This window comes from Phaeoacremonium minimum (genome assembly GCF_000392275.1).
Source record: "Phaeoacremonium minimum UCRPA7 unplaced genomic scaffold PA7_03_scaffold_371, whole genome shotgun sequence".
NCBI lineage: Eukaryota > Fungi > Ascomycota > Sordariomycetes > Togniniales > Togniniaceae > Phaeoacremonium > Phaeoacremonium minimum.
The window spans coordinates 425,885-438,059 of NW_006921275.1; the positions used below are offsets into that span (position 1 = coordinate 425,885).

Here is a 12,175-nt window from a genome sequence, read left to right on the forward strand (position 1 = left end):
GCTGCCCTGTTTCAATATATAGCCACGATCTCCACCCAAAGACTTGATACGAGATACCGAATATAGAAGAAAACAACTCGAACAATTAAATAAGCGCTTTCAGGTGTATATCAAGTCTGGCTTCTGGAAAGTCCCAGAAAATCTTTTCCAAGTCTCAACCAGATTAGAACCCAGCATCATCAACGACTCCCCTCCACTCCCCGCGATTCAATACATTCTCTCAAATTCATAAGTAAACAACTTCTCGTAAGTGTATAATCCGCGCACTGGATGGCACGTCTGAATCGTGTGCGGTGAAGGATGCTCATCCGTAATAGACTCGTATTTCAAGCAATATGCAGATCACATCTTACCTCGCCGTCTTCTCAATCGGCCTGCTAGCCCCTTTTGTCGCTGCTGCCCCGGCAGATATCGCCCCGCGTTTGTGCACCTGCACCCACAACACTGACGCAGGCCGCTGGATAGACAACAAGTACGATCCCTTTGGTGCGGTGAAGAAGCTTCAGCTCAACGACAATGGCGACCGGAAATGTTTATCAGCCACTACGCAGGGAATCATGTGTCTTCAGGGAGACTATAATCAAGAAAGCTGCCTGAAGAATTCGATTAAAGATTGGCAGTCCTACCATGGTGATTGGTTTATATGGACTCGTATTGACTGTGGTAATCTACGCTTTACACTCCAAGCCAACTAAATGAGTGTTCCTGGGCATATAAGCGGAAAATGTTTATCAACATTTGGAGAGAAGGATTAGTTATAGGCTAAGTGGTCAAGAGAAGGGTGTTTACTGCTACCTCAGCCTGTGTATTCATGACCTAACTCAATTTGAAAGTAGCTGTTTGTGATAGATTTGAAAAAGTACTTAGCTTAATTGGCGGCAGTGTGATAGTGTGAGGACGAAAGCCGTTCAATGACAGATAATAACGTCTCGGATGGACCAGATTCTGGCGCGAGGGACGTGGACATGTCTGTGGACCTGACCAGGGATATAATTCAACCCAGCGGTGAGTGTAAACGAGGACTTGACTATATATTTGTGTGCGCAAGACTTCAAAGACTAGGTGACATAGCGCCATATTTCAAGTTCGACATCGTCAACCCGCATGTGACCAAAGACTGGCTATCCGTTTGATGGTGGCATGAGAGGGAAGGCATCGTCGATATAAGTGTTGTAATACTTATGATATAAACAATATACATCATAAGGTTCAAACGTTTATGTCTGATAATAAGAAAACTTTGGTACATTGCAACACTACCTGAAGCCCTTTCTAGGTGATTTCTCTAGGATCGCCGTCCCCGCAGCATGCCGGACCCGGCTCTTTATATATAGTAGTCCTGGGTAACCCCAAGGTTCCTGGCCATGGACCCTTTCGGAATGACAGGTCTCTGTAGCAGTTTGCATGATGGGACCGAATGGAAGGCCGTATACCTACGGTGTTTTGCTTTCCCTATCCCCTCCCGCCTATATGTATCACTCTCCGTGGCCTGTTGGTGGCTAATTGTCTGACCTACTGCTTATCCCTGCCTTCAAACTGAGTTAAAGAGACAGGCAAATTCAATTCCCCGGCAACTTTGAGAATCTTCTATATTAGTCCAATCGAGATATAGCTAGATAGCTCAATGAATACTATTGCCTCCCTCCTTTACGTCTTCACTCTGAGGCCTGCACAAGGTGCTCTAAAATCTATATTAACAACTGTTCAACACTCTGCCCGACATATCACAAGAGGACATATTGCTTGGATTAATATGTATAACGGAACAACTCATTCTTCTTGTCGGCAATGTCATCAGGGATCACATTAAGAGCCGTGGTAGACTGAGTGCATTCCTTGTCCATGCTGCCATACTTGCGATCACGCCGCTTATTGTCCATGGCACAAATGGTCGCGTATAGGATACCCGTTGCCATCATAACCGCAAATGCGCACAGCATAGCGCCAATGCCTAGAGGATAGTGAGGCGCCTGCTTGTCGCGGAAGAACTGCGGGCCCACTATGTTACCAACCGCTGAAGATAAAGGTTAGCAGAATGTGCAAATACCGAAAAGGAAGAGATATACCATAAAAGACAGCCGCTGAGATTGAAACAAAACTCTTTTTAGTCATGCCCACAACATTTGAAGATTGGAGGCTCAGCGCCATCACCCAAGAAACATTGTAGAAGCCCATCAGGTAGACTCCAGCGAGTGAGGCATTTCTGTTTGCCACAGGATCCAAAGTTTTGACCATTATTGCACCAGCCATAGCGATTCCACAAGAAATGACCCAGAATATGCAACGCATGTTGGGAATCCACAAAGTGATGACTGTCAACGATGCTTGAGAAACCATGGCAACAGCTGCTTGAGGAGTGGCCATCAAAACGGTTTTAGCCTTCGAGAAACCGTAGCCCGATATGATTAAAGGGTTGAAGTTGGTAATCCCAGCGTTTGTGTAAGCCTCTGCAAAGAAGAATAGGCTAGACACCAGTATTTTGGATCCTTTAGTGCTTCTAAGACCTGGTTCCATTTGACAGCCTGTGACACCGTCAATTCAAAAGACCTCCAAGGAGAATCACTGCTGACTGACTGTTATCTGGTTTATTGGTGTTTGGTTGGAGATCAGGTAGAGATGAATAGATCAACCGTGCTGTAGCTGCTACCTAAGGCGGCCAAGGCTGAGGGGTTACTCAATCAAGCCAGATGCTTCATACACAACTTCAACCGACATATATCGTTCCCACTCCACTCTCAAGTCCTCATTTCTCTAGCATATCAACGTCGCCTGTAACCATATCGTCAAACATCTTCTCCTGGTGCCTCTTCAGATCCTCTATGCTCCACATGCTGATGCCCTCCTGATCCTTGGCGCGGAACGGCTGGGCCATGGTCTTGAGGAAGCGGCGGGCGCTGCCAACCGCCATGTCGGTGCTGAGGTTCGTGTCGGCGTCGAGTAGCGCCTGGTTGATCCATTTTGGTAGCTGGGCACACTTCTTCTGGAAGCGGCGGTCAGCGAGCACCATCAGGCCATAGTCGTCCTTCCCGCGTAGCACGCGGCCCAGGCACTGAGCGGCATGGCGCATGGCGTCGAACGAGAGGAAGTCGTTTTCGTGGATGCGGTATGTCTCGCGCAGGAACTCAAGACGTGCCTTAAGGATACGAGACTCGGTATATTGGAACGGTATGCCCATGCAGATAACGGTACGACCGTACTGGTGGTCAAAGTCAATACCTTCCGACACTTTGCCACGTACGACACATAACAGCACAGCACCACGGCCATTGCAGCAGGCAGTTCGGTACGTCTCCAGCGCAAGTGACGTCTCTTGCGCATCTGGGGTCTCAACTAGGATAAGTTTGTACTTCCATACCTCATCCAGGATACCCATGCCCTGCCACATACTGATAATAGACTCCATATAAAGATAGGAAGGGAAGAAGACGACCATACCATCAGGTATGATCCTCGCAAACTCAGTCAAAAGATTACCATAGTTTCTGACCACACTAGGCTCATTACGGACTTGGAAGCTAGTAGATATTGACGACTGGTCGCTTCCTCGAGTGACAATCATAGGTAAGAAGGATCTTCTTGCTAATGTCATACTATATGACTCTTGGACGACAGTAGAGAAGTTGAGCATTTTGGGGTATATCTCTAGCGGTGAGATAGTTCCTGAGGTAATAATGACAGAGCTGAACCAGTCAAAAACAGGCTTGATGGCAATAGCAGCATCTAGACACGTAAAGTGTAGAACTGGGTTTGGTACCTCAGCTGTGTCAGATTCATATGGTTCAAGAATCAGGAGGAAACCATTCTCGTATGTTGCTACAAGAGTCGCAAATGTGGCGACTTCTTGCAGTGATTGGTAATACTCGATATTGGCAAGCTCCAGTGTCCTTACTAACGAGGTTAATCGCTCTGCACAAAACCTAAGAGGTTTCTTTTCGATAAAGGTATACTCTTTGAGGTGTGCTAGAAAGGACAGTGGTGTTTCTGATATCACCTGCCGTACTTTCATCCTCGTCTGGGCCAGTCAGTAAGACATAGTACAACTTGAAGTCTGGACCATTGTAGCAACTGACTTTGAGATATTCCATAAACCTTTTGAGAAACGCGATGAAGTGCTCTGCCCTACGAATATTGCCCGGAACAGCCTCCTTGAGGAGATCGTCTGGAAGAGCTATGGCAAGCAGTTAGCCAAGACCGACCGGAACCCGGTAGCTCCAGGTGAGAGGCATACTGGGATTGGCCACAAAGGAATCTTCCTGGTGGCCATCGTCGTCGGCTCCTCTGATCCCTTTAACGAGCTTCTCATACTCGTCCTGCAGCTTCTGCTGGTCCGACTCTTTCATCTCGTTAATCTTATTCTCTAGGCTCTCGGCACCCCTCGTAGCTCGTCTCAACGAGTCCTCGGTAATGTCTGTACTCAGAGACTCGATACAGACATTGTCAATGTTGTGAGCTTCGTCAAATACGACAATGCAGTCCTTGGACAGCTCTTTGGAGACGCGCTCGGCGATCTTGGGATCCAAGAGATAATGGTACGAATAGATAATGACATTGCAATATTGCATCTAAGGAGTTACTTGAGGTTAGGATATAGTGGCACAAAAGTTGGATCGCGGGTTACAAACCATTCGTCGGGAGGTGAAATAAGGGCACTGTTTGTGTTGCTCGCCGTATTGCAGAAGGCCATCCAGTGTCCAGACGCCATTGGGAATTAGGTTGTGGGGCTCGAGAAGGTCGAGATTCTGAAGAGTGCAGATTAGCACACCTAGATCGACAAACGCGGAGACAGGATAGACACACGTCATGGTAGATGCAGACCTCGACATGCTCCCCTCTTTCCTTCTTCTCCTTGATGAAGCCGGCTGTTAGACTACGGCAGCGCGCATCTACAACGTGACCGCTCTTCTCCTGTTTTACAGACGGGTGTAGACAGAGATTCTTCCGGCTAGTGAGCCCAAGACCTCTGAATTCTTCTTCGTATCCGAGCCTCTCGGTACGGAACTTGAGGAGCCCCTTGAGCTCGACCAGAGCCTTTTCGATCTCGGACATTGTTCCTAAGACAAAGGGTCAGCGATGGTGGACTGGCTTGCTTGGCGCTTGTAGTCGCGTCGCGACGGCTTACGGGAGCAGTAGATGAGCTTTCGGTGGGACGGGTAGTACTGCTGATATGCCACGATGAGGGATAGAAGCGTGACAGTTTTCCCTGTACCCGACGGCATCTCCAGAACACACTTCCCACCGACATCGAGAGTCCCTGACGCGTGTCAACAACGACCAACCAGTAGACAGAAGCTTGCTCACTCTTCAAGTCTACCATGTAGCTGCAGAGAAGTTTTCTGTGTCAGCTAAGTCTGCATGCAGATGCTTCTTGAGCAGCGATGACGTACGCATATTGTTCTAACGACACGTTAGTAGAGAGCATGACATATTCGAGGACGAGAATGAGACCTGCCTGGATAGATGCGGGGGTAGGGAAAGAGAACAGGCAGATCGCTGTTGCCATGTTAGCCACGGTCAGCCATGAGGGTCAGGTCTTGCGAAAGCCACATCCGCCCGCTCACTCGATGTTGAACTCCATTTTGACGACCTGGATTCGGAGTGTGCACTCTTGCGACGTCTATTTCTAGGTCGGAATGATTCCAGGTCGGAAGCAGTCTCTGTGAATGGGGGCCCTTCTCGCCGGCTGCTGAATCAAGCAAACTGCTGTGATTGCGTAAAACATTTCCCCGCTGCTGAAGTCTCGGCGTGACTAATGATATTCTCGATGAACGATTTGAAATGTCAAGGTGAAGGAGGGAAAATACTGTATGGGTGCCGGTAGAGAAGAGCTCTTTATATGTAATTATGCCAAGCTTACTTGGTGCGCGAGGCTCTGAGTCCGTCGGATCTGCAGTCTTCGCGGCCAGATATTTGTACCGACATGCATGTCAATCCCGTATGCACCAATAGGGCACGCTTTTCGGGCAGAAGCGGATGCACCTCAAATTTCTCTGTGCTGTAGCATTGTAGTTGTTCTGGTTTGCTAAAGCAGGTGCTAGACACAAACTCTCGGGGCAAAAATTCCCTGAAACTTCGCACTGGTGATTGATGAGCTATTGACCACAGAAAGCCATATGTTGAGAAGATTTTAGCTACAATACAGCACATTATCATGAGTAACATGTGCAATAGTTGCTGAGATGAGACCACTCTATTAAATTGCGGAAAGACATTTACTCAGAATTATCGAGCTCCATTACATTACCAAGATCAAATTGAGTAGATGGACATACAATTCAGTACACAAAGAACCCACTACGTGCAAGGCACATCCGAACACAGCATATAGTTTTCTATGCCCAAGAATAAATCTTGCGGGTCACGTCTTTGACGAATAGAAGAGCAGTAGCGCCTTCGGCATTACTGTTGCGTAATTGTATAGAGGAATACCAGCAGTAGTCAACGTATTTGGATCCAAGTGATAACCAGCCTTTCAAGTTCTATTCACAAAGACACGCCATCCGCGCCTCGCGCCTCCTAGAGCATTTCCAGGTATATGATTGCTGCTCGGGTTCATTGTCATTGATGTATTCCGAGCAAAGAAAATGTAACTAAAATGAAGATTGACTGAAGCTGGAAAAAGTCCGGATTTCTCCCTTACGATACCCTATTAGAGAGAAGTCTGTTGATACGAGACTGTCTCTCAATCGAAAAAGGACTCCAGTCGGCCAGAGCTCCATATCATAATGGAAAATCCTCCATGATCCGACTATAGCCTACACCCAAAACAGAGATGCAGCTCGATCATTACTCTCAGGACGGCAACTGTCAGGTGGATATGCTGCTGATACTGCTCTACTATGGCCAGCTTTACAGTACTTCTCCCTATGACGTTTGATATTATCTGCTCTATACTTGAACATCTTGAAACAGCGAGGACAGGTGAACATGCGCCCTATATGTACTGTATCGTTGTGGCGTTGGCGGTCTCTCCTCGATTGAAATACTATATTACATCTTGTACAACGTATGCCCTCTATATTTGTAAATCTTTGTGATGAGATCAATCAGACAGTCATCTCTTTTGCAAAGAAGGGGACGTTCCTACCGTGATGCCGTGAGTAAATTGTTGTCACTTTCATCACTGGATATTTTATGAGAAAGTAAGTCCACCTGCATTCCCAAGTTGATGGTCGACGAGCAAGGAGTATCGACTAAGGTTGTAACTGGTGTCTCTAATGACGAGTCGGTGAGTGCTGGTAAAGGAGATGGCAGTGAACCAAGGTTGGGTATGGACCTCTGGATACTGCTGTGAAGGTAATCCGATATAGGAAAACTTGGCATGGCCCAATCCGACACCTGGGAATCATGGAGCGTGGCATCGCCAAAAGAGTATACCAATCTAGCGTTATTATCAAGTGTTGTTGTTGCCCGCTCGAACGCCCTATGACTGGTGTAGACGTCATGCCATTTGCCTCCCGTCTGCTCCTCTCGTTGCTTCTGGTCATCGCACTCTGAAGGATCGGGTGGCCAGGCGCTTCCAAGAAGACTTGGGTGAGTCTCATTGCGACATAAATTGGCGAGTTCGTTGTCCCAAAAGAAAGTGCCTTGCCAATCCTCGGCTTGATCACTGCCGCATACACCTCCAATGAAGGAGGGATGAGAGGAGATACTACTTGTCGTCCATCGTCGCCAGCAATTTTCTTGCGGGCTTTTCAATATAGAACTGGGCTGCAAAGTCATTATCAGCAAGGGATAGAATGAAGGACGTCTTGTAGGGACATTGTTGGATCACTCACATGTCTCCCACGTGCGTGGACAACTGGTTTTAAGCAGCGCAGACGCGCAAGCCCACGTAGAGTCGACTCAAGATGATTCAAGTTGATTGTGAACGCGGCTCTTTTGCTATCTCATGGGAGCCGCGTCCGAAGGGTTATTTATTAATCGTAAACAATGTGCTAAGGTGGCTTCTGAGTTTACCAGGGTCTCATAGAGCCTCGCAGAGCCGCACAGAGCCGCAGTCCTCACGGCCCATTGGTTGTGCCGGCATGCGCCAATCGGACATGGCCTTTTCGCCACATTGCTCGAAGTCGGTCCGGTTCGCCTCAGTTAGGCGATTTCATGTGTGCCTCCTGGCTTGTAGTGTTCCCTCGTGAGGCTGAGGCCACTTCTGGACTGGGCTCCCGTGTCGAACCTGCGCCGATTGGTCGTAGACTACCACTCGGCTTGAGGGGATGTTCACCGCTCATACTCCCTTCAAGAAAAGAACACGAGGTAGCAGTCAACTCCCAACAAGCGCTATTTTGGATCACATGTTCACTGTATATAGTTCACCGCAAAGAGATCTCCGGCTGTTCTACGTTCGGCCTTGAATTCTGTCTTAGCTACATCTCTAAGGAGGGACCTTGTCGTAATATTGATGATTCTGGGTATAAAATGACTGAGCACGCTTTTGACTCATCGTTGGAGCTGCCTATAGAGATACCTCCACACTTGATTCACGCTGACAGTGAACAGACCTCTGTGAGACTAGTTAAGATATATCCATTGAGAGCCACCGTCATGTCTCCTGAACGTTTAATGGCAAAGTCTGAGTGCATCCTCACAAGCTCCTCAGCACCTCAATGTTCCATTTGAAATATCGAGGTTTCCAGTCTCATGGCAGACTTGTGATCCTTCAAATATATGGTTAAACATATGATTTTTCTTCATACATGCATAGGATAAATGGTGGTCCAAGAATAAATCTTTAAGATCATTTATGAGTATTGCTTGTATGAGATAGCACCAAAAGTCTTTGAACTTGGGCGACAAATGACATGCAGAAGTCATCCGCTGTGCTAGAATATATGTTTCATCTTGGTCATATACGACTGGATGCAAGGCGGAACTACCTAACTTGATAGCATAGAATACGTGCTGTGGGCAAATTGGTTCATACTGTATGGTCTTGCTCAAATAGCAATCTTGTTGCAACACCAATATGACTACTTATCCATCAGCAGCTTTTCAAGTCTGTTTGCAGAATCGTCAAGTCATCTCCGCACCTGCAGGAGATTATTAGAACGTGTGAGGGACAGCGAAAGACTGCAGACCACCAGGAAGCTATGATGGGAAGCCTATATGCTCTAGACCGTATGTGTGCTCGTCCTTGGCTTTCATGTCGTGGACTCACAGCGCCCGAACCAATCAGGGCCCTGAGGGTGATCTACCAATGCCGCACCTGCATGTAATCATATCCAAGAGCTTTGGCTCGGTAACAAGTCACTTCAAGGACAATGGATCTCAGCATTCAGAGGAGAGAAAGGAAATTGATCTGACATTTGTATAAGACGAGAGAGAACGTTGGACTATGGAGATATGCTACCATGCCAGCCAGTAACGCAAGTGTAAACCGGTCGAACTATGCCCGTTGTTTGCGTACCGAAAACACTACAAGGAAACCCTAATGCGAAACAGGCATCGCCTCCCGAATAATCCTAATATGCAAAAAAGCCAATGCTGACCCGTCTCCATTACCCGTATGGCATCTCAAAAGGGCACACACTTTAACAGAATTGCGCCTTGAAGGGAACCGGCTCTCTACCCATTTAGGCAGTGACCTCCTCGAAGAACTCCTTCAGCTCCTCATCGACGATATCGTGGATCTTCTGGGAGAACTTCTCGGCCTTGCTAGACCAGGAAGAGGCGGTCTTGGTGACCTTGCCGGAGATGACCTCAAAGTCGTGCTCAATAGCCTTCTCGAGCTCAGAGACGGAGGAGAGGACATCAGAGTCATCAGAGCGCTCAGCGGTGTAGCTGCCCTCCTCAATGATGGAAGAGTAGTTGCTGCAGCCACCACCGTTCCAGGCCAGCAGGTTGGGGGTGTCCTTGGGGATGTCAGTCAGGGTGCCGACGGTGGCGATGCTCAGGAGGTTAGCCTTAAGCTTCTCCGGGGTGATCTCGGCAAGAGAGTACTCGGAGTCACTGGCAGGCTGAAGAGACAGGTAGTAGGCAAGGAGACCGGCGATATGAGGGGAAGCCATGGAGGTACCAGAGATGGTGTTGATGGCGGTGTTGCTGCCAATCCAGGTGGACTGGATGCTCAGACCAGGGGCGAAGATGTCAGTGCACTTGCCCCAGTTGGAGAAGTAGGCACGGCTGTCATCGATAGCAGAAGCACCGACAGTGACGGCCTTGTCAGCGGCAGCAGGGGAGTAGTTGCAGGCATCGGCGTTGTCGTTTCCGGCAGCGACGGCGAAGTGAATACCAGCAGCAACAGCAGCATTGACAGCCTGGTCGAGCAGGCTAGTCTTACCACCACCGAGAGACATGTTGGCAGCAGAGCCCTTGAAGCCCTTGCGCTTACCGTCCTTGGCCTTCTTGACCTGCTCCAGATGGCTCTTGGCGGCGAAGTCAACACCGGCGATAACGTCTGACATGGTACCAGAGCCGTTAGACTTCAAAACCTTGACGGCGTAGATGTTGGCCTTCTTCGCAACACCGTACTTCTTGCCACCAATAGTGCCAGAGCAGTGAGTTCCGTGGCCGTTACCATCGACATCCTCATCATTGGCGGGGATTGTCTTGCCCCAGTGAGCGCGGCCCTCGAAATCGACGTGCTCAGTGTTGGTGCCAGTGTCAATGACGTAGACATCGACACCCTCACCACCCTCGTCGGCGAAGAGGTACTTGTTGAAGGTTCCGAAGGACAGAGGCTTGCGGTGGGAGACGCGGGCCAGACCCCATGGGGCCATCTTCTCGGTCTCCGGGCTGCAGTCTTCCTTCTTCTCCTCGACATAGCTCATGGTGTGGACGATGGAGTCCCGCTCAATGGCCTCGACCTGTTTGTGATGCTGTTAGCCGGGGTTCACACTAGGTGTGTGTTGGTGTGGATGGACACGTGGACCGGTATCGCCACCCGGTGGCCGATAACGATTCAGGGCTACGGTATGTGCTCAATGATGCACAAGGATAAGGAAGGAGCGAGTGTGTGTAGAGATGATTTTTGATGCTGAAATGACATTTTTGGAAGACTTACATCGGGATGCCTCCGGATCTGCTCGATGACAGACTCATCGAAGTGGCCGGAGTAGCCCATGAAGTGCTCGCCGACCTTGTAGGTGTGCTTGAGGCCATTGAAAACGTCGTCAACAATGGGGAACTGGGAGCGCTTCTTTCGCAGCTCAACACGCTCCTGCTCACGAGAAGAGTGAATCTCCTGGACCCAGCTGTGGTGGTCAGAAGCAGAGGAGCCCGAGACATGCTTCTTGAACTTGATGATGTAAGCGTCTGGAATGGTCTCAGCGTTGGTGGAGGACAGGATCGGAGCGGCACCACCGTGGATGGTGTCGACACCGAAGGCCGGTGCAGCTGCAGCGCAGGCTGCGAGCGAGAGAGCGATGAAGCCTCTCATTGTGAAGTGGGAAACGGGGCAAAGGAACGGAAACGGCAGAGGAGGGAGGAGGCGATGTCGGACTGACTAGCAGCGACAGGTGCGATAACGACGACGATGAAACAAGAAACCAAACACAGAAACCGAGAAATGAATGCCGGATTCGATGCCTCTGCAAATGGAGACGACTGCTTCTTCAGACCACGCCGATGAGGATGGACTTTGGGTAGAGGAAAGACGATGATGATGGGAAAGACGGATGAGAGGAGGAGGAGGAGAGAGCTGTGTCGGACGGACGAGGATGGGTGGGAGCTCTGGGGTAGATAAAGCGTCCGCAATCCACCACTAGGATGACGAACGAGACACAGCCGAAGCAGGACGGGGGGGGGGGGTTCCTCATCATACGGCGGGCGGTCACTGGGGCAGTCAGCAGCCCGCCAAGGCAACCAGGGACATCTGCAGGGCCCTGCGTCAGAGGAAAGAGGGAAGAGGGAAGAGGCAGCGCTGGAGGCTACGCAGCTAGCGACCTATTGTAGGACCTAGCAGTAGCAGTAGGTACAGATAACACCTTGTGGATACCGTAGTTACCACTTACCTAACTGTAAGCGGGACCAGTCCAGGCCAATCACGGGGGTTGATGTGGCTTGCGAGTCGCCGAAAACGGACAAGCGCGTCGCCGGAAACACTGATGTCTGGCTCACGAGGTTCCCTCAGCAATGCGATAAGCTGGAAGTACAGTGCTGTACCTGTTTGAGTTACCTGGCCACCTCCGATAAGAAACAACGGGGCGGCTTAGCTGGCGCTGGCAGGCAGTTCCACTGATGA

General features: G+C 49.5%; 3 protein-coding genes across 3 annotated transcripts; all 3 read right to left on the reverse strand.

Moving 5' to 3' along the window:
- Positions 1-1,748: 1,748 nt before the first annotated feature.
- On the reverse strand, positions 1,749-2,112 carry UCRPA7_4892 (putative allantoate permease protein; the record flags this gene model as incomplete). Its single annotated transcript, XM_007917443.1, has 2 exons — positions 1,749-2,014; positions 2,067-2,112. 2 exons carry the CDS (start codon positions 2,110-2,112, stop codon positions 1,749-1,751), a joined length of 312 nt encoding a protein of 103 aa, XP_007915634.1.
- Positions 2,113-2,743: 631 nt separating this feature from the next.
- Positions 2,744-5,314, reverse strand: UCRPA7_4893 (putative dna repair helicase rad3 protein; the record flags this gene model as incomplete). Its single annotated transcript, XM_007917444.1, has 7 exons — positions 2,744-3,888; positions 4,001-4,168; positions 4,229-4,562; positions 4,623-4,739; positions 4,816-5,051; positions 5,120-5,251; positions 5,299-5,314. The coding sequence occupies 7 exons, from the start codon at positions 5,312-5,314 to the stop codon at positions 2,744-2,746; spliced, it is 2,148 nt and encodes a 715-aa protein (XP_007915635.1).
- A 4,252-nt stretch (positions 5,315-9,566) lies between these two features.
- UCRPA7_4894 (putative subtilisin-like serine protease protein) lies at positions 9,567-11,371 on the reverse strand (the record flags this gene model as incomplete). The annotated part of the gene is made up of 2 exons (XM_007917445.1): positions 9,567-10,799; positions 10,997-11,371. 2 exons carry the CDS (start codon positions 11,369-11,371, stop codon positions 9,567-9,569), a joined length of 1,608 nt encoding a protein of 535 aa, XP_007915636.1.
- Between the last annotated feature and the right edge of the window lie 804 nt (positions 11,372-12,175).